Source organism: Schistocerca cancellata, chromosome 9, assembly GCF_023864275.1.
Source record: "Schistocerca cancellata isolate TAMUIC-IGC-003103 chromosome 9, iqSchCanc2.1, whole genome shotgun sequence".
Lineage (NCBI taxonomy): Eukaryota > Metazoa > Arthropoda > Insecta > Orthoptera > Acrididae > Schistocerca > Schistocerca cancellata.
In genome coordinates, this window is record NC_064634.1 from 189077700 (window position 1) to 189102535 (window position 24836).

Sequence of the window (24836 nt, forward strand, 5' to 3'; positions counted from 1 at the left end):
AATAGTGGCCATTGCAGATCCCAACCCTGGGGGCAAAACATGCAAGAGATAAGGGGTGAGTATTCTGGGCGGGGAGGAAGGGGGGGGGGGGCTAGCAACCTTGTACCAAAAAGCTGGGAAATGGGCAAACAAAGGTGTTAGGTGGTTGTGAGGGGAGCTGGATAACAAGAAAAGACACATAATATAAACATAGGTGCCCAAAAACATGCACAGCTACATAAAAATGTAGACATGAATATAATAGAGGGAAACATTCCACGTGGGAAAAATATATCTAAAAAGAAAGATGATGAGACTTACCAAACAAAAGCGCTGGCAGGTCGATAGAGACACAAACAAACACAAACATACACACAAAATTCTAGCTTTCGCAACCAACGGTTGCCTCGTCAGGAAAGAGGGAAGGAGAGGGAAAGACAAAAGGATTTGGGTTTTAAGGGAGAGGGTAAGGAGTCATTCCAATCCCGGGAGCGGAAAGACTTACCTTAGGGGGAAAAAAGGACAGGTATACACTCGCACACACACACATATCCATCCGCATATACACAGACACAAGCAGACATTGAAAATGTGCGAGTGTATACCTGTCCTTTTTTTCCCCCTAAGGTAAGTCTTTCCGCTCCCGGGATTGGAATGACTCCTTACCCTCTCCCTTAAAACCCAAATCCTTTTGTCTTTCCCTCTCCTTCCCTCTTTCCTGACGAGGCAACCGTTGGTTGCGAAAGCTAGAATTTTGTGTGTATGTTTGTGTTTGTTTGTGTGTCTATCGACCTGCCAGCGCTTTTGTTTGGTAAGTCTCATCATCTTTCTTTTTAGATATAAAAATGTAGACAGATACATAAAACTGTATAAAATTCTGCACAAATAAGTAAAAGGGTATGCGTGTGTTGGGGTAGGGGAAAAGGCAAGGGAGGATTGCTTAGGCTCAGAAGTTCATGTGGCACATATAGATGTGCAAAATAACATGTGAAAATAAAAGAGGATGAGGGAGGAAATGTGATCAATAGGGATAATTATTGCTGGGAAGAATTTTGGCCATGAGATGCTGCACCAACAATCCACATGGTTATACAGCTGTGTGTTGTGTGTTAATGAGACGATTGATACAGTGAGGCTTGGAGTGTGTGCAGTGTGGAAGGCAATGAAAAAACAGGAAAGAAGAGAAAGAATGGACAACTGAGTAGAGTAATGTTTTAGAGGAAAGTAACAAAACATCACTGGGTTGTGGGGTGGAAGAAAAGCTGTTAGGCAAAATCAAATAGTGGAAAGCCCAAATTGGTATGTTGACAATATTTTGAAAAGGATGGACTGCTACTCACTGTAAAGATGACATGTTGATTTGCAGGCAGGCATGATGAAAAGACTGTTACATAAAGTTTTTGGCCAGAGCCTTCTTCAGAAAAAAAAAAAAATCACACACAGTCACACAAGCAAGCACACCTCGCATACATGACAGCTATCTCTACTGTGTCCTGCACACCCATCTTCTACATGCTCCCAAAAATCCACAAACTCGACAATCCTGGATGCCCCATTGTAGCTGTTTCTTGTTCTTCCACTGAAAAAATTTGGTCCTCGTTGACCAACACTTTCAACCTATTGTGCAAAATCTTACCTCCCACATCAAAGATACCAACCAGTTCCTTCAACAACTCTCCACTATCCTCACCTCTTACCTCCTAGATCCTTACTTGACACTGTTGATGCCACTTCCTAATACACCATCTCTCATGCCCATGGTCTTGCCACTATTGAGCACTATCTTTCCCAAAGCCGCTCAGACTCCAAACCCACTATCTGATTTCTCATACACCTTACTAACTACATATATCCTAACAAACAACTACTGCTCCTTTGAAGGGAAGGTATACAAACAAATCCATGGCACAGCCACAGTCACCCACATAGCATCCTCCTTGGCCGACCTCTTTATGGACCAACTAGAGGAAACCTTCCTAGCCTTCAAAAACCCCAAACCCTTGGTCTGGTTCAGGTTCATTGATGATATTTTCATGATCTGGGCTCAGTGTGAGGATATTCTTTCCTCATTACCTCAACACTTTCTCTTCAGTCCACTTCAGTTACTCCCCCTCAACCCAGTGTGCCACCTTCCTGGACATTTACCACCTCCTCTGTGGTGGCTCCATCTACAACTCGGTCCCCATAAACTCAGCAACTAGCAACAGTACCTGCCTCTCAACAGCTGTCATCTGTTCCATGCCAAAAAATCCCTCCCATACAGCCTGGCCACCTGGGGACGGCATATCTGCAGTAATGGGCGCTCCCTTGCCGAGTTTGCTGAAGGTCTCACAAAGGCTTTCTAGGTAGGTGCTATCCCCCAGACCTAGTCCACAAACAGATTTCTCATGTCATATCCCTGTACACCCCCAATCTTTCCACCACCCCTTTCGTCACCCAGTACCACCTCTGACTGGAATGCTTCAACGACAACCTTCAACAGCGCTTGGATTGTTCATCATCATGCCTTGAAATTAGGGCCATCCTACTCAAGTTCCTTCCCAACCCTCCTAAAGTGGTGTGCCATCATCCATTCAACCACCATCACATCCTTAAGTCACTCGCAATCCCAACCCTTTGTCACAGGGATCATATCCCTGTGGAAGATCCAGGTGCAAGACCTGCCCAATCTACCCATCCAGTGCTTCCTATTCCACTCCTGTCACAGGCTTATCCTACCCCATCAGTAGCCAGCCCACCTGTGACAGCAGCCATGCCATATAAGAGCTCTGCTGCAATCATTGCTCAGCTGTCTACCAGGATGAATGGCCACTGCCAAAGTGTGACAGACACCAAAGTGGACCACCCTGTGGCACAACATGCAGCTGTACATAACATGCTTGATTCCAGTGGCTACTTCATAGCCTGGGCCATCTGGATCTTCCCCTCCACCACCAGCTTTTCTAAACTGAACAGATGAGATATGTCCTTACCACATATTCTCTCTGCTCCCAAAATCATCACACCTCAACCTTTGGTAACCACTGTCCCCATACCCTCCGCCCAACTATTTCCTCACCCTCTGTCTATCACTTCCTCATAACTCACCTTCCCTCACCTACATTGTGACCTGCTCTCTCCCATTGCACTTGTAAGTCTTTTCCCCCTTTTGGCTCCTCTCCTTCCTACTCCCCACTCTTCCTCCCACACCTATCCATCACAAACTCCTGACACTGTGCCTGTCAGCCCTGTCCTGCCACCTCTAGTACCTGCATCTTCCACCAGGCAGCATCAATTCCTCTTCTCCCATCTGTACCCATCTATCCCTCCCACTCCCCCGCCCCACTCCGAATTGTTGCTCCCATTTGACACGTTTCTGGTGTAGTCAGGCCGGAGCAGCTGGAGGTGGTGGTCAAGTGTGTGTGAGGTGTGTTTACTTGTATTAATTCATGTGCAATTTTCGTTTCTGAAGAAAGCTTTGTCTGAAAGCTTATATGTAACAGTCTTTTCATTGCACCTGCTGGCAACTCACTGTGTTATCTCTATGGTGAGTAGCAATCTATCTTTTTCATAATACTGTTAATTCATATATACTATAGATAATCTTAATTCCTTAACACTTCGGCAACAAGGCTGTAAAATTTGTGAGTGATGGGACTTCTAAAGATTACTAACCCGTAGAAACTACAGCCTACACCATTTTCGTTGAATATAACCTTTTGCCGCATTTGTGATGGCCTGGGCAGTGGTGGGGGCTTTCTTGGTTCTTTAGTTAAAGCCTTTGTTCACAGATGCTTTAAGAACTATCTTTCTATTCTGGATATTTAAGGAGCTATATAACTTCTTACTAATGTTGATGCACAGCACATCGTAGGTTGTGAACTTTGTTTGAAATGGCATAAAGAGGATTATCCAGTCAGGAAATAGCTGACTTACTTATGATGGAAGAGGTTTTAGAAGATTCAGAGCAGGGCTTAACAACTAGCTGATTTTGAGGAGGAGCATTCACACCTTCTCAGGCATCTGCTCACGAGCAGAGCTCTTTTGATGTGGTGAGGAGAGAGGGGAACTGCACATCCGTGTTGTGGTCAAGATAACAGAGAACAATCACCAGCTGTGAAATGGGAGGAAGTCAGAAGAGCAGCCTAAGCTAAGCAGCAGTGACTAGTTGGCATTGTCTTACACTCGATATGATCACAATCCCAGGAGAGGCGTTGCAGGCAATGCCATGCTGTTAGCCAAGGCACTCGCATTGGGTATCTGCCACCACAGCCCATTAATGCCAAATTTTGCTGCCCTGTCCTGATGGATACATTTCTCTTACACCCCACACTTATTTCTGTGGTTATTTCAGTGTTGCTTGTCTGTTAGCATTGACAACTCTACAAAAATGCTGCTGCACTAGATAGTTAAATGAAGGCTGTCAGCCACTTCATTGTTCATGGTGTGAGGTAATGCCTGAAATTTGGTATTCATGGCACACTCTTGACACTGTCGATCTTAGAATATTGAATTCCCGAACAATTTCCGAAATGGAATATCCCATGCATCTAGCTCCAACTATCATTCCACATTCAAAGTCTGTTCATTCTCATCGTGCAGACATAATCACATCGGAAAACTTTTCACATGAGTCACCTGAGTAAAAACAATGGCACCCCCAATGCGCTGCCTTTTGTGTAGAAAATACCACCACCATTTGTGTAGGTGCATATCACTATCCCATGACTTTAGTCACCTCAGTGTACATGCATTCAAAATGAAATTGTTACTTCGAGAAGAATCGGCTGGACAAAGGAAAAGCAGTTGATTTTCCAAAATTGTCTTCATCGAATGTCTCTGTTGTTACAAGATTTTGAATGCAGTCCATCTATTCTGTGTAAACCTAAGGAAGATTTCCATATTTTATTTAACAATATTATAGCACTAAAGATGGATTTTCATCTGTTTTCATCTCCTCATTCAGTGATCATTGATGACATTCGCTTTGAGCTGCAGCTTGAAGTAGTTTATCTGTAGTGTGATAGGCAATGTAATGACAAACACAGTAACAAGATAAACATTCCAAATATCTACAAGAATTTCCCTCAGGATCAATTTCCTTGATTGCACAAGACATACGCAGGCATAATATCAATGTTGGATTCAACCTACCTCTGTAAATAACTGTTTTCAACAATAAGGAATTCAACCCGCTTTTGAGAAACTCATTTTCAAACCATAACTTAAACTACATGTACTGCATCTACAATCCACACAAACACTCTTGTAAAAGGAAAAACAAAAAGAAGATAAACAGTTGATTAAAGAAATATGAGAAATATGTAGGAGGACACACATGTACTTGCTTAATAATGATGTGATGTAGCAACATGATGTTTTTAGTTTATTTGTTTAATTTATAGTAGTGAAACCTCATTTACAGTGAGCTACACACTTCTGATTGCCAAATTAATTAGTTTTAATTTTAAAAACCAACCACCTCAGTTGCAAAGTTTACTTGGATTTACCTAGGTTTCAGTCGAGACAACCCAACCTTCTTCAGAATAAAAGTAACTACCATTTGTCCGTAGTGGACATCGTCAAGCTAAAACTATAAATACATAAATTATTGTCAGACTATAAAAATGTATCTGAAACTGCATCGGCCCCACTTAGCAACCGCGATGCAGCAGCCACGAGTGCTGTACTGGAACTGACCGTAGCATCATGAGGCCCGCCTAAGCGGACACAATACCTTGCACCTACGTATAAACTGTGTGATGGGTACTTGTTGGGAGAAGACGCGAATCTAACTCCTGACCTTGGATTTACTTGTAAAATGAAATAAAAGAAAGGTACAGCTGAGGAAAAGGGCGTATATGTTATCCTGAACAAAACATACTTAGATCAACTGTCTTAACATTTATGAAGTATTCGTTGGTCATGATCTACATCTACATCTACATTCATACTCCGCAAGCCACCTGACGGTGTGTGGCAGAGGGTACCTTGAGCACCTCTATCGGTTCTCCCTTCTATTCCAGTCTCGTATTGTTCGTGGAAAGGAGGATTGTCGGTATGCCTCTGTGTGGGCTCCAATCTCTCTGATTTTATCCTCATGGTCTCTTCGTGAGATACACGTAGGAGGGAGCAATATACTGCTTGACTCTTCGGTGAAGGTATGTTCTCGAAACTTCAACAAAAGCCCGTACCGAGCTACTGAGCGTCTCTCCTGCAGAGTCTTCCACTGGAGTTCATCTATCAACTCCGTAATGCTTTCACGATTACTAAATGATCCTGTAACGCAGGGCGCTGCTCTCCTTTGGATCTCTATTCTATCAACCCTATCTCGTACGGATCCCACACTGCTCAGCAGTTCAAGCAGCGGGCGAACAAGCGTACTGTAACCTACTTCCTTTGTTTTAGGATTGCATTTCCTTAGGATTCTTCCAATGAATCTCAGTCTGGCATCTGCTTTACCGACGATCAACTTTATATGATCATTACATTTTAAATCACTCCTAATACGTACTCCCTGATAATTTATGGCATTAACTGCTTGCAGTTGCTGACCTGCTATATTATAGCTAAATGATAAGGGATCTTTCTTTCTATGTATTCGCAGCACATTACACTTGTCTACATTGAGATTCAATTGCCATTCCCTGCACCATGCATCAATTCGCTGCAGATCCTCCTGCATTTCAGTACAATTTTCCATTGTTACAACCTCTCGATGATGTGAGGAAGACATCATGTGCTTACAGTGTATGGCCTGCCTAGGAAAATTTTGTGCTTAAGCACGAAGTTTAATCACCTAAAAAGAACTTTGGAATGGAAAGGATAATATAAAGCCAACATCGTCATTATTAGGACTAGATTTAAAATTATTTTATTTTATTTTATTTTATTTATTTTATTTATTTTATTTTTGAGACGTTTCATGATGTGGTTATGGTTATGAGTTACGTAACTCGTCTTGAAGCTCAATCAGGCATGTGCATTAGTTTATTTTTGCTTGATTCTAGACCATTTCAGGTCAAATATACTAATCTTGAATAATGACCATCTATTTTATATGGCCCTTATTGCCGGATGTTACAGATTAGATGTAGACTTGTTCATAAGTTCATTCATGACCATTTGTGTGCTAAGTCAATAGAATGTTCATGCGTTGTAACCATAGCTAAGCAAATGCTTAACATTTACGTCTCATCATCATCATCATCATCATCATCATCATCATTTAAGACTGATTATGCCTTTCAGCGTTCAGTCTGGAGCTTAGCCCCCGTATAAAATTCCTCCACGATCCCCTATTCAGTGCTAACATTGGTGCCTCTTCTGATGTTAAACCTATTAGTTCAAAATCATTCTTAACCGAATCCAGGTACCTTCTCCTTGGTCTGCCCCGACTCCTCCTACCCTCTACTGCTGAACCCATGAGTCTCTTGGGTAACCTTGCTTCTCCCATGCGTGTAACATGACCCCACCATCTAAGCCTGTTCACCCTGACTGCTACATCTATGGAGTTCATTCCCAGTTTTTCTTTGATTTCTCATTGTGGACACCCTCCTGCCATTGTTCCCATCTACTAGTACCTGCAATCATCCTAGCTACTTTCATATCCATAACATTAACCTTGTTGATAAGGTACCCTGAATCCACCCAGCTTTCACTCCCATACAACAAAGTTGGTCGAAAGATTGAACAGTGCACAGATAACTTAGTCTTGGTAATGACTTCCTTCTTGCAGAAGCGAGTAGATCGTAGCTGAGCACTCACTGCATTAGCTTTGCTGCACCTCGCTTCCAGTTCTTTCACTATGTTGCCATCCTGTGAGAATATGCATCCTAAGTACTTGAAACCGTCCACCTATTCTAACTTTGTTCCTCCTATTTACGTCTCAAAAAAAAAAAAATATTTTAGACATAGTCATAATAATGACGATGTTGGCTGTATATTATCCTTCCCACTCCTAAGTTCTTTTTAGGTGATTAAACTTCGTGCTTAAGCACAAAATTTTCCTAGGCAGGCCATACACTGTAAGCACATGATGTCTTCCTCACATCATGACCAACGAATACTTCGTAAATGTTAAGACAGTTGATCTAAGTATGTTCTGCTCAGGATAACATATATGCCCTTTTCCTCAGCTGTACCTTTCTTTTATTTCACTTTACAAGTAAATTCAAGGTCAGGAGTTAGATTCGCGTCTTCTCCCAACATGTACCCATCACACAGTTTATGCGTAGGTGCAAGGTATTGTGTCCGCCTAGGCGGGCCTCATGATGCTACGGTCAGTTCCAGTACAGCACTCGTGGCTGCTGCATTGCGGTTGCTAAGTGGGGCCGATGCAGTTTCAGATACGTTTTTACAGTCTGATTATAATTTATGGGTTTGTAGTTTTAGCTTGACAATGTCTACTATGGACAAACGGTAGTTACTTTTATTCTGAAGAAGGTTGGGTTATCCCAACTGGAACCTAGGTAAATGTACGTAAACTTTGCAACTGGGGCTGTTGGTTTTTAAAATTAAAATTTATATTTATACAGTTGCTGACAGGGCCGTGAAATGTTGAAAATATCTAAGTTCTTATCTGCCAAATTAATTAGTCTGAGAAATACTCGGTTCTCTCTCTCAAGTCTCCAGCTGGCTTTTCCCTCCCTATCCTATGCTATGATGATTGGAGGGAAGGGGTACAGTACTTGCTCCTCGCAGGTCTGTGCATTGCATTCTAGTCACGGAGCATGTTGGCTGTGAAGACCTGATTTAGACAGTGCAGAAGATGGTTTAAAAAAAGGTGTTTTTAAGGATACAGGAGATGTTTGTTATCAATTATAGAGTGGTGTTACTGTTTACACAAAAAATTGTGTCGTGTTATATTTTCTGTGCAGCTTTGCTAGGACTACACTGACACAGTCTATATTATTATTTTCAGCAGCTGACACTAATGAAAGAAAGTAGCTTGTCAGAAAAGTCCAAAAAGTGATGACGAATATCAGTACATGTTGTTTGCGGCTTCTGCTGCTAAAGCTTACATTTGGAGTGCAAGGGAAGGGCAGTACTTCACAAATGAACAAGTGGAAACAAAAATAGAACTGGTACAGCACACTGGCTGAAGAGAGAAATACAGAATAGCACATGAGACTGGATAATAGAGTAAAATGAAATACTTCTCCTATCTCCAAAAAATTAACAAACTGGTGTATGGGTTTGAAGTGATTGGCACCGCAGTGTCAAACGTTATTAAGATGCAAAGTTTTTATTCTCCACAACATGACTCCTGACACATTTATTCTTTGTTTTATATTATTATTATTCCTTGGCTTAGTCTCAGTTTAAGTGGTTTAAACTCTAACAAAAAAAGTATTCACAATGTGCTCCACTGTACTCTGTGCCAGTCTCATCCGTGTGGTGCTTTCTTGGCCTGTTGTATGTGATATTGTGAAATGTTGCCAAAAAAAGTGAACATATTTAAACTACTACATTTTGGTGACCCTCACATGATCTCCAGCATTAATCGACACTTCATGCATTGCCATTTTGATTGTCAAACACTAAACAACAATGCTAACCACCTTCTGCATTTCGTGATGCACGCCCACGAGCCTACAAGCACACTAACTGTGTCACCGTCAAACCGGCACCATTTTCGGCAGCAAAACCCTGTCTTATGGTTTGCACAACTTGAAAGCCAGTTTGCTCACATGACTACCAATGAAACATAAGTACAATTACATTGTTGCTTCATTGAATGAAGATATTGCTATAGAAGTACAGGACATTTCAGCATCACTGCCAAGCACTGATGGCTAATATGCCTTAATCACAGACCCATCACAGTCCAAAACATAATGCCTAGAAAAGTTACTTCTTACTGTGGAGTTAAGTGATGACACCCCTTCACAGTTACTGCTCTGCCTGTGGACTCGTTCAACAAAGACATTCTACAGAACTCTGGTTGTCATGCCTACCAACAGATGGGTAGAAGATACTTATGGTATGTGTTGTTGATCTTGATGCACTTGCACAAACTGCAGACCTTATCACAGTGATATACCCATATACATGCGGAACAGCTATTTGCACACAGTCACAATACTCTCACATTATTACAAGCACAGACTGCTGAATTTACTGTGCAAGTCATTGCTCTGCAGACACAGCATTCTAGTCACCAGTCATAGTGCTACTGTTCACTGAGGAAATTTAACCGATTGCCTTCAGCTGCAAAACTTTGTTGGTACCATAGGTGGTTTAGCTCTGATGCGTGGAAATATAGCCCTCTGCGTGAGAAATGCAAATGTGCCTGAAAGTCAATAATGACAGTGACTGGCTATCCAAATGGCAGCCATCAACTGTTTGTCACAGAGCACTACACAAAACTTCAGTTTCTAGTGGACACATGTGCTGATGTATCAGTGTACCCATCTTCCCATTTGCTCTGCCTTAGTAGTGATGACTGTTGTCATTGTCTCTTGGCTGCCAATGGTTCCACAATCAAGATCTGTGGTCGCATGACATGTCACTAAACTTAGGCCTCAATCAGAAGTTTGAGTGGCAATTCATTGTGGCAGATGTGGTGCACCTACCCTTGGAGCACACTTTTTGTCATTTTATGGTCTGATAACAGACTGTTGTCATTGTCACCTCCCCGCACTACTGACTTAGACACCCATGGATGTTTACACTGTGTTGACGACACTGCTGTATGAATGATCACAGAGGATTCTCTGATTTAGAACTCCGTAAACAGTTCCCAGAGATTGCTCAGCAGCTACCCATGTGCTGCATTCAACAGTGCTTTACATAGTAACTATGCCAGGACCACATAGTCTCACTCAACCTCGCCACTTAACACCAGAGAAACTGAAAGTAGCAAAGAAAGTTTTTTCCTTCATGCTCATTCAAGGAATCTACCACCTGTCAAGCAGTAGCTGGGTCTCACCTCTCCAATTAGTTCCGAAGAAGACCAATGGATGGCACCCATGCAGTGGTTACTGATAGCCTAATGCTAGGACTATTCCTTAACATTTCCAGTTACAAACATTGAATGAAAGTTCCTGGTAGATTAAAACTGTGTGCCGGACTGAGACTCAAACTTGGGACCTTTGTCTTTCACAGGCAAGTGCTCTACCAACTGAGCTACCCAAGGATGACTCATGACCCCCCCCCCCCCCCCTCAGAGCTTTAATTCTGCCAGTACCTCATCTCCTATTTTCCAGACTTCACAGAAGCTCTTCTGTGAACCTTGCAGAACTAGGAGTCCTGGAGGAAAGGATGTTGTGGAAACATGGCTTAGCCACAGCCTGGGAGATGTTTCAAGAATGAGATTCTCACTGTACAGCAGAGTGTGTGCTGATATGAAACTTCCTGGCTTGGGTAGCTCAGTTGGTAGAGCACTTGCCCATGAAAGGCAAAGGTCCCGAGTTCAAGTGTCGATAAGGCACACAGTTTTAATCTGGCAGGAATGTGACAAAACATCAATGGCTATGGCACATTTTGGCACACAAATTAGTACTTACAAAACCAGATAAGTATTATTTGAAACTTGTATTCATAAAGTCTTTTACAAAGTAGAAGCAGTAACAACATATTTACCTCTTCCCTTAAATTCTTGGACATTTTAGATTTTGTGGAAACTTGTTATACATAAGTAATCCTCTGTGCCTAAGGTTTGCATACCCATTCTATAGGTGCTGGTCAACTTTGTTGATGCTGCTTTTAGTATGAGTGTCATACTGGTCATCTTCTTGTACAGTTTCCAACTGCTGGCCAGGTCTGTTTGTAACGTAAGCCTTTCCATTGTCTTCTATCTTCCCACCATTTCTCTGTCTCCATCTTGATCGAGTCTTCTCCTGTCTTTTTCAAGCAGTCCTTCACATTTTGAGCTACCTATCTCTTGGTCTTTTTCCCTTCCTTTTCATAAACTGAATCTTTCTGGCTCTCCTCTTCTCCTCCATTTGCTTAATGTGTCCATACCATCTAAGCCTTTATTCCCCTAACTTATCCTGCAATGGTTCCTCCTCCATTGTTTCCCTGATCCTTTCATTCCTTAAACTGTCCATTTTTATTGTTCCTATCTAATTTCTCAAGAATTTTATCTCACTATCTTCTCTCTCTTTCTTCCATTACTCAAGTCTCTGAGGCACACATCATGATCAGAACATAGCACCACCAATATATAATCCTTTTGCTGTACTGAGGGACATCCTTGCTCCATATCAGGGTTCTAACATTCTTCTGAAATTATTCTAGATGTCTCCCACACACATTTATTTCTGTTGTTTCATCATTCTCAAGTATTAAGCTTTTAAGATGATTGAAACTCCCTGCCTTCCTGTCATTCTCTGCCAATTCCCACACGTCCAACTGCTCCAGCACTTCCTCTGTCTGCTTGCCCAAAACATCAAATTATTTGCAAACACCATTGCTTTCACATTTCCTTCACTAATTACTTGTGCAATATGGTCCTTATTTTGTCTGTCGTGACTATGAAGAGCAGTAGTGAAAGTGCAATTCCGTGCCTCATGCTGTTCTTCTGTTCTAGCCAATCTGCACAACTCACACTCCCATTGTACATTTCTTTTATCTTCCATATATATTAGTTATCTGTTCTTCAGGAACAACCATACCTTGTTTGTACACAAACTGTCCTATGCTTTTTCAATATCTAGGAATGCCATCAATAGATCTGTTGCACATTCAGAGTGGTGTTCCTGTAGTTGCCATACAGCGAAAATTAGGTAGATCTACTGTGGACCTTTCTACTTCAAACCCATGTTGTTGTTCTATTATCCTTCCTTCTATTTTTGTCCAAATTTATATTTCCAAAACTTTCGTGAAGATCTTTGCACTATGGCTCACTGGTATGATAGAGCCATTAAATCCCTACTTCTCTTACTGCTCTCACCATATCTGTATTCAGCTCATCCAAACCTGGTGCCTTTCCTCTTTTCACAATTCATCTTCCTCTTCTCTCTGTGTGAAGTCCTTTTCTGTTCATAGTTCCTTTTCTTTCTCCTCAATTTCTTCCTTCTTTTCCAGGTCTCCATTTGAATACTCCCTTCACACAATCTTGAGTTCCTCATTATTTTCTACCCCTTGGCCACTTTTATTTACTATTTGAATATAATTCATCATATCATTCACCCTCTTACTTTTAAGTGTCCCACATAGCAACTTTTTTGAACCTATAGTACCTTCCTCCATCATTCTAGTCCACTCTTCCATCTACCTGCTTCACTCCTCTGCCACCACTCATATTGCCGTGTGACAGTGTTAATCAGGTTTTGTTGCTGTAAGTCCTCGATAGCATGAGATTCACACTTGTAACGTTCCTCATGTACAGAGTAATGCAGCTGATTCAGCTTTAATGCACTGGAATTGCATTCTAGAGGAGTGGCGTTCACACTCCATTTGGCTATTTTTCCATGGTTTTCCCAAGTTGCTAAGGTGACTGCCAATGGCCAACTTCTTTCACTATCCTTGCCTAAATCCTGTCCTGTTATATAAATGTTTTATATATGAACATATCAAGCCTGTAAAGAGCCTGAAATGTCGGGTACTGTTGTACTGAATGGTCTAGGGACAAGTAAATGAATAAATGAACTAGATGATTTGAAGTCTAATCCTCTGAAATTGTTTGAATTGGTAGACTCACACTTCATTAACAGACATAACAACATCTATTTAATCTCAATAATATTTCATATTTATTCAGATGAAAACACACTTTAGTGATGCTCAGACTGACCTACATGATTTCATATTACTAGCTGTTTATCAACCAGAATGTCATTACTAATCCTAGACTGATCAGTCCCCTTTGCTTCAAGATGATGTCAGTAAACCAATTGAATATCATCACTGACTGGATTCTAGACAGTGGCAATTTCTTTTAAACACTCTTCCATAATGAAGTCATAACTTGTGTTTCTACAAATGACACACCTTCGCTAAACCATCATTTGAAAGAAGGCAAATAATTAAAAACAGTTCTCGGAGATGGGTCACTGGATCTTTACTAGTATATTAACATAGCAATTTATGTTGACTGCTATGACCAGGCTAATTGTGACTGAATAAGAAACTGAAACCAACTTTCACACTAGGAAATTTACAAGGCAGTAAATCTTAATCCCAGACTTTTCCACAAAGGTGTGATCATGATAATTTGTAAGCACTGACTTTGACACACAGATGTTGATCAAGTGATTACCCGGTACAAACTGCTGATTTATTGACTGTTGGTGGTATATATAGAAAAGCATAAGTGTAATTGAAGAAATCGGTAACTAAATTTTAGTGTATAGTTATACATAAAATTGAATAGTGGTGACATTCTAGTGAACCAAATACAGTAGTGTCCAAAATTAAAGCAACAAATGGAAATTTTGTAAGGTTGTGTTTATTTTTCCACAAAAAAGCATAGACGGGTGATATTAAAGCAGAAACAATGTAAAGAATACAGAACGTAAACAACTGCAACATGCATAACAGTAGACAAAAATGTTCTTCATTTTTCCCAACTTTAACAGATTTGCACACACCCTCTGACAGTTGTGTAATGTGTTCATTATGGACTGTGATCACCTCTGGCAGGCATGCTGTGATTGACATCATCAGTGCTCTATGAGGTTAAGCATTATCGTCCCTCAGTACAAAATCTGGGCCCACAGCATCTCACAACAAATGCACATTAGGTCCCAAGATCTCGTCATGATAACTGACAGCAATTAAACATTGCCGATTTGTCTGTACAATTTCATGAAGAGGTTTTAGAGTGGTCAACATAATTCCTGCCCATGCCTTCATGGATCATCCTTGATACCGGTCTCTTTCCACAGTGCGTAGGTCCCAAAATTGTGTTCCATATTCTTTCCAGATGTGAATTCATTGAGAATCACTCTCCAGACAAAAATCAGGACCCATCTGTGTACAGAACATTGGCTCACTGTTAGACTGTCCCCTTCTGCGAAGCCATGCCAGAGGTATGCATAGATCAGGTCTCTGACAATAAGGGCCACTTTTCTGAAACCTTCTGTACACCATTTGCCTCATTATAACACATCCAGTGGATGCTGTGGGGTCAGATGTTAGTTGCTGTGCATTAGTAAGGTGGTACTGTCATGCCCTTACAGCCGAATAAAGGTCCTCTCTTACTGATGTCTAGCATTTTTGGCCCTGCCCTGGTCTTTGGATACAGTTTCGATCTCTAAAATTGTCATCACATCTGAGAAACAAGTAAATAATTCACATTAAGCCATCGGGCCACATCAGATTGCGACTGTCCTGCTTCCATTCTTCCTGTGGCCATACACTGCAGAGTGTCTGGTAGGTGTTTTCTCTGTGCCATATTGCACCATCTGTGGTTATGTACACAGTGATTGTGGAGGTAAGACTACCCGACACACTATTCCCTTTGGTAGGTGCCCTGACATCAGCGTTGGTGTGGTTGTCCATAAACTGGAATGTCATCTCCTGTGCAGAACACGATCGTACAGACATCTGTTGATTATATTGTGAATTAGACACAGGATGGGGAAATAATGGTTTGCTGCTTTAAATTTGAACACAAGTGTAATAACTTGGATTAACCAGATGTTAGATAACTGCAAAAGCAATAAAGTTAGATGAACTATTTAGTTAATGCAATGTATACCTCCATGGTGATTTACCAAATTTTGCATTAATCTTACAGGATTATAATTTCCCTGATTTGTTTGATTTGCTTACTTTGCACCTTATTTGGATAATCACCTGCCTTACATAGAACAAAAATTAGGCCAACAAAATTATGTCACTTCTTGGAATTAAACAAGCATAAAGGCTTCAAATAACAAACATATTTTGAGGTGAATGAAAACTTAAGTTACAAATAATTTTTTAGTTAACCTCTTGGCCTATAATCATGTTTGAGGCTTGTGGTGAGGAAGATGGGTCATAAACAATAAGCACGAGCCTGCCTCATAGTGCCTTGTGTGGGTAACACATACACAAGATGAGCATTGCTCATGGTACATCATGCAGGACAGGCAATAACAGCACGAGATGCTCCATGGTTCAACAGTACACGGTAGTCTCTTACTTCAATTACATGTACTTCTTCACTGCTTCACACATGTTGGTCATAATTCCCACAAAGATTAAACAACTAATACCGATCATGTCAGTAAAAAGAACAGCTAATAACTGATGATAGTAGCAATACCTTTTATTTAATTATCACAGGTGGAGTGGAACAAAATTTCTACATACAGACAAACGCAAACAGTTACTTAAATTTTCATCACTGATGTTTGCTCTTAACCGACACTTACTAATTCAGCAAATGGTTTTCCAGTTCTCGCAATATTAGGCGCAATCATATAACTTGCTCGTACCGCTGGGCTATTATTGTTGTTGTCCTGAAAAATTGAAAACAGTGCTCCATAAAATGTTAAATCAGTTAGATGAGAGACATGATGAAAGGAAGTCGCAGATCTCTCATGACCACAGCAACTATGACAGATTCATCTAGTATCGTCAGATCGCTCTTCTTAAGCTCAGTCAATTTCCTCATCCGCTCTGAATCCGACAGTAAATTGTACTCATCCTTGTGAAATTTGTTATAATGGCCTTCAATACTAAACTTCCGCTGACCAGCGAGAATACTGCCACATTTTGAATTTTCACATTTTTGCACAAAGAAAAAATATTATCCCATTACTTTTTAAAAGATAGCAAATCTCCACTTCTTCATTTCCTTGTTTCACTCTGCATTTTCCTGTTCTTGAAATACAACGTGCACTATGTAGTGGTCGCTACGCGTCAACGTCTGCAGCTTAGCCTGGCACTACGCTGCCGCAACCTGCCAGCTGTTGCCACTGCCCCAGTCGACGATTGCATGCGAGCAGCACACGTGCAGCGCTGTGCGCTCATGAGCCGCGTGCAATGCTTGCCTGCCCCTGATCTAAGCAATGGATTTTAAAAGAAGAAAAAAGCAAGCAAAAATCTGGAGTATAAAAAAAGCTCCTGTTATAAGACCACCAATTTTAAAACAGTTAGATGGAAGAACAGGAGAGTTAGATGTAATCAGTTTTGGGATAGTATCGTAATGGAATCACATTTGAGTACACAGAACAATACAAGAAAGATTGTAAATAAGTGTTGTAATTTTATTTATATGTTTTATGGGTGGCTACAATAGCCTAAGAATTATCATATGTATGTTGAACATATTTTTTTTTTTAATGTAAAAATGCTTAAATTTTTTAGTTTTTGTCTGATTCTACATCCACAAACGCAATTTGATTTGAGAGCTGTGGAAGACACGTTAGCATATCTGTTCTTATTTTATAAATATTTATTGTGTATTCTTGTTTTCCGACATGTTTCACATCTCAGAGAATCTCCTGTCTATGGGTCAGTTGGAATGAAAAGCACATCCAATATAATAAAAGAAAATTGATGAGACATGAATCCTTGTCAGTTGTAATGGAATTAAAGAATACTTTGCATTAATCATAATAATGGCTCACATAAAAAAAAATTCAGATGCACTGGTGTAAAAGAGCCCTCATAGAAACAACGTTATTAAGGGAAACTGCACCACTGGAAAGATTTTTGCAGATCACTAGTTTGTTACATTTTGCAAATAATATGAGACTGACAAGATGGATGGAATATGTAAACTATTTTAATAAAAAATTCAAAGAAGTATATGCAATTAAAGATAACATGACATCTGATGACTGTAAGGGACAATTTAATTCTTCAGAGAGGGCAAGATTTGGGATAAAATTTTATAAACTTTGTGAGTAAACATCAGACTAGTGCTATTATTTTAAAATGTATTAAGGGAGTGATAAGCCAGATGCTTATTACAGAGCACCTGAAACTGTTGTGATGGAGTTATCAAAGTCAGTACTAAATAGAGGACACACTTTACATGTAGATAATTGATATTCTTCATTGAAACTATTTGAAACAGTAGTTGAAAATGGAACAAATGTTTTGGGACAGTACATTGTAATAGAAAAAAATATGCCAAGAGATTTTTTTTAAAGCAAAATTAAAAATTAGTGGAATGCATAATGAGAAGCTGCAATGGTGTATTAGTGTCAAAGTTGAAGGATAAATGGGACATCCTTTTTATTTTTAAACTCCACAAAAATATAGAAATGACAGAAGAAACCGTAATTCAATAAAACCCAAGTTTCAGACCAAAATTTATTGTTGATTTCAAGAGGGGAATGACTGGTACCGACAGGCAAGATCAGATATTAGTGTTTTTCTCTGTTATGAGGAAATACTTGAAATTGTACTGAAAAATAACATTAAAGCAATAGCAGCTCTCAGTCACAAAAATAGGAGTTTTTGACCTGCTAAGAGTGCCATCTTCAGAAGTAAAATTCTCAAATTGGCATGTCACGTATAAAACAAAATATCAAGCAATAAACCTTCGGTCACAATATTTTTAAAACAGAATATATAGAAGGCAAGCCACAATGGGCTGTTTGTATGTGTCATGCATGCTAGCATCAGACTCTTAGGCGAAAAGGCTCCTTTTTTGTAACCGACGGCTGCTGTTGCTTCAATGTTACTTTGTAAACAGTCATTGGCCACGCAACCATGATCAAAACTTTAAGTACTGAAAATTTGTTTTGCATGTTTAGTATGTTACTTTGTAATTCACATATCATGTACAACAAAGAATATGAAAAACAAACAGATTTACAATGAGTATACACTTCAAATAGCAGAAGCTTTATTACAACATGCAGCGTCACAAGTTTATAAAAGATGACAATCATTAATGTCCAGAGATACACATGTGCATCATTCTAATCACTGTCTGAAACATGTAGATCCCATGCCATTGAAAAATCATCCAGCAAGAGCTTTCTAACTGTGTACAAAAAAATAAGACATGGAGTGAAAACATGGGGTAATTAAAGACTGTCAAACTGCTTTACATGTATCTCATTGTTTCGAAAAATCACACACAACTGTAGATTACTGATTATCTATGAGAGTTCTCAAAAAATAATTTATTTAAACTAAGTGTTAATTTATAATTTTTTCCGATACATTATCCACTGACAAATCATAAATCATTTTTATTCACCGATGAATCTATCATATTTACTTCCCAGACAATTTAAAATTGTTGGTTATGCCCAAACATTGTTTATGATTTCACAATTCCTTATGTTGCATCCAAATATGTAGATTGGACCTTAATTGTGGCAACACTGCTGTGGAGACACTATGCAGTGGAATCTACTATTGTCACTGATAGCACACGTTGTTGACATACATACCTTACCTCTGAGCAAATAGACTCACCCATCCCATGTCACCAGTGTGTGCACAATCAAGGGAAATGCAGTCACTTGGGAGCAAGCGGTCTAATGTAATGGTGTCACTATGTTTTCAAAACAGGAACAACAGAGTTGGATCAAGATAGAATGTGCCAGAGGTCGTACAGTACGACAGTGTCATCAAGGTCTTCAAGAGACATGCAGGGAATCGGCATTGCCGTACAGAACAGTGGCACCTTGGGTAAAAGCCTTCAATGAATGTCAGCAAACTGTGGCTGATATGCATTGGCAGGTCATCCTAGCATCTCTGAAGAAGTAGTGCATGCTGTTGCCATGTTAGTGGACAGTGATCAACGCAATACGAGTTGTGAGCTCGCCCATGAAACCAGATTAGCACATACGACTGTGCTTTGCGTCCTGAATGAATGCCTGGGCATGGAAAAAATTGCATCAAGATGGGTTCCGCATGACTTGACAGAAATGCAGATATGGATGTGTTAGGACACTGCTCAGATGCACTTGGAGTGTTACGAGTGCGAAGGAGAGGCTTTCTTATGCCATATCACAACACTGGATGAGACATGGGCCACATCGTATGAGCCGAAACTGAAACACCAATCCAACGAATGGCGTCATTATGGGTCACCGCGAAAGTCGAAAGTGCATCAGAGCCCCAGTATGATGAAAGTTATGGTGACTCTCGTGTACGACTGTGATGGTGTTATCCTAAGGCTTTATGTTCCTCCATGGCAGATCATCAATGCATAGTGTTACTGTTCATTTTTGGAGCATTACCTATGACCAGCTTTGTGAATAAAGCGGCGACACTTTCTGCGCAACCCACCCAACATTTTGCACGACAATGTGCGGGCACATACAGTGCAAGCTGTGGCTGCTCTGTTCGGTGGTTGGGACTGGGAAGTACTGTACCATCCACCATACTCCCCGGATTTAAGTCCTTGTGACTTTGGTTTGATTCCGAAGATCAGGGAACCACTTCGTGGCACTCGCTTCAGAACTGTTCCAGAGATTCGACAGGCAGTAGAACCACTCCATTCGCACCATCAACAGAACAGGCTCTGCTAATACTATCCTACACCTTCCATATCTCTGGCAATTGGTTCTACACAAGCCTGGTGACACTTCAAAGGACAGTAACAGGTGCAAGCATGTAACTCTTTTGTATTGGTTGTGAATAAATAGTTGCCACTATTTAAGTTCCAACCCTCGTATATATGTCGTATAACACACACACTTTACAGGGGTTGGAGCCGCAGCTAAACAGCTCAGTGGCTCGACACACAACAGACCTTCTTGCATGTCCTGAGCAATTGAGAGATAGCATGTAGGCTTCCAATAAAGTAAATTGTTTACTTGAAAGAGGGAAATCAGGTCTTTCAGGTAACCTATGTCCATTTGTAAATAAACAGTTATTAGCTCGCAACATTTTTAAGAGCACATATCATATGAACGCGGTCAATTGCTGATTTCTCTTACAAGAAAAGGTTTCATGAAAAACTAAATGGACCATTTGAATCAGCATAGCTTAAATAAAATAATGGTAATGAAGTATTTCCCAAACAAGAATTTCAGTACCTAACTGTAGTAGATTTACTACCAGTGTAACAGAAAAAGGAACAAAATAGTTGTCTCAGGAGCAGTATTATAGAAACAGAATTATGCCACTTTTCTGAATTTCAGCCTTTCTTTCTTTCTTGCCTGTTACTCTTCTGTTGTATCTATTGTCATGTTCTGGAACCATACCCTAGAGGCTCCATCTTCTTCTGCAATGTGTCCTCTGATTCTAACTGACCATAGAGGTAGAGTGGATAGCACACTGGACTCGCATTTGGGAGGACAACAGTTCAAATCCACATTCAGCCATCCTATTCAGGATTTCCTTTGTTTCCCTAAATTTCTCCAGGCAAATGATCGGATGGTTGCTTTGAAAGCACAGAGCCAATTTTCTTACTTGTCCTTGAAGCATTCCAGGCCTGTGCTCTGTCTCTAATGATCTTGAGTCGATGGAACGTTAAAACCTAATTTTCCTTCTATCGTCAGTTTCTTCATTCCAGCATAGTGTTTCCCTCCATCTCTTTTTGTTGCTTGTCATCCCACATACTACTTCTGTCACACTTACTGATGTCCTCTTAAATCTACCTCATTCCTCTTCCATTTTTGGTCCATCCATTCTGAGGTACTCTATGCTGCTCACTTATTCATTCACCTTCCATACTTTTATGGGCCTATCCCCGTTTTCTGTCCTTTTCATATTCTTAGCCTCTCTCAGGTTCATTATTAGTAATGGTCACTATCCAAGGACTCTGATAAGTTTACATTGATATCTGTGAGATTCCTATTTATTCCTCAGCTGTAGAGGGTATAGTCAACTACCAACTTCCCACTCAAGTCATTACCATATTAAGTGGCTCTCTTTTTTCTTGAACAAGGCATTCTTAACCACGAACCATTCCTTTGGGAGAAATTCAACAGTCTTTCGCTTTTCTCATTTCAACTGCCCTCAACCCTCTGGTCCAAGCGCATTTTCATACCTTTGTCTTTCTTTTCTAATTGTGTATTTAAATTCCCCAATACTAACACATTCTTTCCTCCCATCTCTTTCTGCATTCCCTCTTCAAAGTTGTGTTTTTCTGGAGAAGTGCAGCCTACCTGTGGGCATACATTTGTAACACTTCCAAGGTCTTTCCCTCAGTGACATTTTTATCTTCAGCATCATATCACTTATTCTCTCCACTTTTATTTTTAACCCATCTCTAATTACTACTTCTACTCCATTTGTCCTTTCATCATCATTCCAACTCTAGTATAATGGACAGACCTTTCTTGATTCTCTCCATTCTTCTCCTTTCCATCTTGTTACTACTGACACCAACAAATTCAAATTCCTTCTTTCCATCGTCCACTATCTCCTCTACCTTCCCAATCAAGGACCGAATATCATTGCTCCAAATCCATCTTTACGGCTGAGTTGTCATCTATCATATATATCCTTTCTGAGGCTTGTACCATTCTTGAACGCAGAGGTATCATCTAGTGCTGGCTTACTGAACCCATCATAGCTTCTCCAGAGCCCCACCCCATTGGCTGTCACTTTTTAGGGATCCTGTATGACATTCATAGCTACTATAGATATCTTGGGACACACATATTCCCCACTGTACTTCACCCCTACTGGCAGTCCCCTATTTTGTGCTATTGCCAGTCTCCTACTATATGGACAAGGAGTTCAGATTGTGGGAGACAGTGTTACACTGGTGCATTTCTTTATTTTTATATAATAGCGTACATTTCTGTTTATGAAACTAACTGTTTATAGTGCACAAACAAGTTTTCATATTGAAGCAGAGAGATACCTTCACTATTTTGATAACAGTCTAACAAGATGGTAGTTGTTGAAGATGTACAAATCATGAGTTCTGCATATAATGAACAAAAATGTGTATATAAGTGTTCTTTGTGTGAGAAATTCAATGCAGGGTATGATAATATGTGTGTGCCATGTCATATTTTAACAAAAAACACCAGAAGAAAAGTGCAAGGAAATAGACATGTAAGTGTAGTAATTACCAGTGTCAGTGATTAGCTAGCACACTTTGGATCTTTGTCTCAGAAAACAACATGACAAATGCCTACATTCTATTATTTCACTGTCCAACTTTATGATCAGTGATGAAGCCTGCCTAGCATTGTTTACTTCATATTTTCATTGTGTTGTGTATCATAAAAGTGTTTTTCCAACTAATTGAAATATAGTATTATTTCCTGTAATGACATTGCAAAAAGAATTAATAGTATTCATACAAACAAAGTGATATATCATTCCCACATAGCAAGAACAGAAATTTGCCCATGTTGGATATCTGTGTAAACCCACTGACTGTATGATATACAATCCTACAGTGCATAATTCTGTTAAGACTACTGGACATTTTGAATTGTATTGATTCATATGTGCCAATGTCACCAAATGTGTCACTGAACCAATGCACTTCCCAACACAATTGATTTGCTTCTCTTTTGACACAGAGAGATTTTCCTAATTGATGACTGAATAGCCCTGATGGCTCTAACCTTTCCTTCTTGCCAATGTCACCTTGTGGTTGAATGTTTTCTTGCTTGTATAAGTTTTTTTAATTCTTCTTTGACTAATTTGAAGTTACCAGACAAATAACAACTGCCACTGCATAGAATGTATTTTTTAATGGTTAATAGTTAGTTTTATGAGGATATATTATATACAACTAAGTTAAATTGTTTAATTTTATTTTCAGGTTGGTTTCAAACCTGCAGGCGGCATACGGACAGCTAAAGATGCACTGAATTACCTTATACTAATGAAAGAAGAGCTGGGAACAAAATGGATGTCCCCAAAACTATTCCGCATAGGAGCATCAGGGTTATTGTCAGATATTGAAAAACATTTGTATCTCCATACCACTGGTAAATTTGCCAACACACAGGATTTTTTGATGGGCTGAGGGGGGAAATAGGATGACAAGATGGATGGATGGATGGAGGGAGGGAGGACGGACACACACACACACACACACACACACACACACACACACAGATATATATAACATTATTAATAAGTGGTCATTTCTCTGCGTAGTTTCCCTATTCCATGTATTTAATGTTTTTACATACAAACAATGATTAAATGTGCTTGCCTTTTGCTTGGCTGTTACTACATACTTGCAGATACACCCAGTCATTAATTAATTCAAGGGAAGTCATCTGCAGTATATGTTCTCTATCCCAGATGGAATAATGTTTATTCTCTCAGTGACACCATGCCTGTCTTTCTGCAATTGTCATATTCCCAGAAATGTATGTGACATTTATAACCTGTCACTTTTGCTTGTAGAATAAAAACAATTACCTACATTAATTTCTGCACTGTGAGTATTTTCCTCAGTTTCAGTGAAGGGTTTCTTTGTTTTCATGCATACTTATTTGGGATGACTGTGACTGAATATGCATACAAACATTCATACACCTCGTACTTTTAACAATTTGTTGCCAGAGGTGGTTGCTACATACAAGAAAACTATTGATATAAGCAGGTTTTATTTTTATTCATTGTTCTTGGACCATGCATTGTTGTATTATGGATTGAAATGTACTGTATCAAAAGAAAAATTTATTTGAGAAAACTAGAAAATTATGAGATAAGTTTGCTGGATGGCATTGACTTTCAGGAGGTGTACTTTCATTATTCCCAATACACAAATAAAAGTACACTATCTTGGCTTGTGGTACAATTGGTTCCTTTCTGGAGGAAGAGAAGTGGATAGGTTGAGGGAAGATTAAGGAAAAGGGCAGGTCACTCAAACCTCACGACAATTGTGACTGACTGCAGTGCTTGGCTCTGGGTGACCCACTGTCTGTTTTTAATCTTCTGTCAACCTATACTACTCTCTTGTTCGAGGAAGGAACTACCACCACCAAAAGCCAAGATGTGTACTTAAATGTGCGTCTATTGGTAGTACTGAAAATTCATCTCCTTAAGGTAAGTATTGACAGCAATTCCGTCTCATAATTAAAGAATAAAATTTATGTAAG

At 39.9% G+C, this 24836-nt stretch overlaps 1 protein-coding gene across 1 annotated transcript in view; it reads left to right on the top strand.

The window, feature by feature from the left end:
• Positions 1–24162, top strand: part of LOC126100637 (deoxyribose-phosphate aldolase) — a 161128-nt gene extending 136966 nt beyond the window's left edge. The window contains exon 6 of the mRNA XM_049911266.1: positions 23543–24162. Within this exon, the coding sequence (XP_049767223.1) occupies positions 23543–23749 (207 nt within the window). The 3' untranslated portion in view covers positions 23750–24162. The remainder of the gene's footprint in view (positions 1–23542) is intronic.
• The last annotated feature ends 674 nt before the right edge of the window (positions 24163–24836 follow it).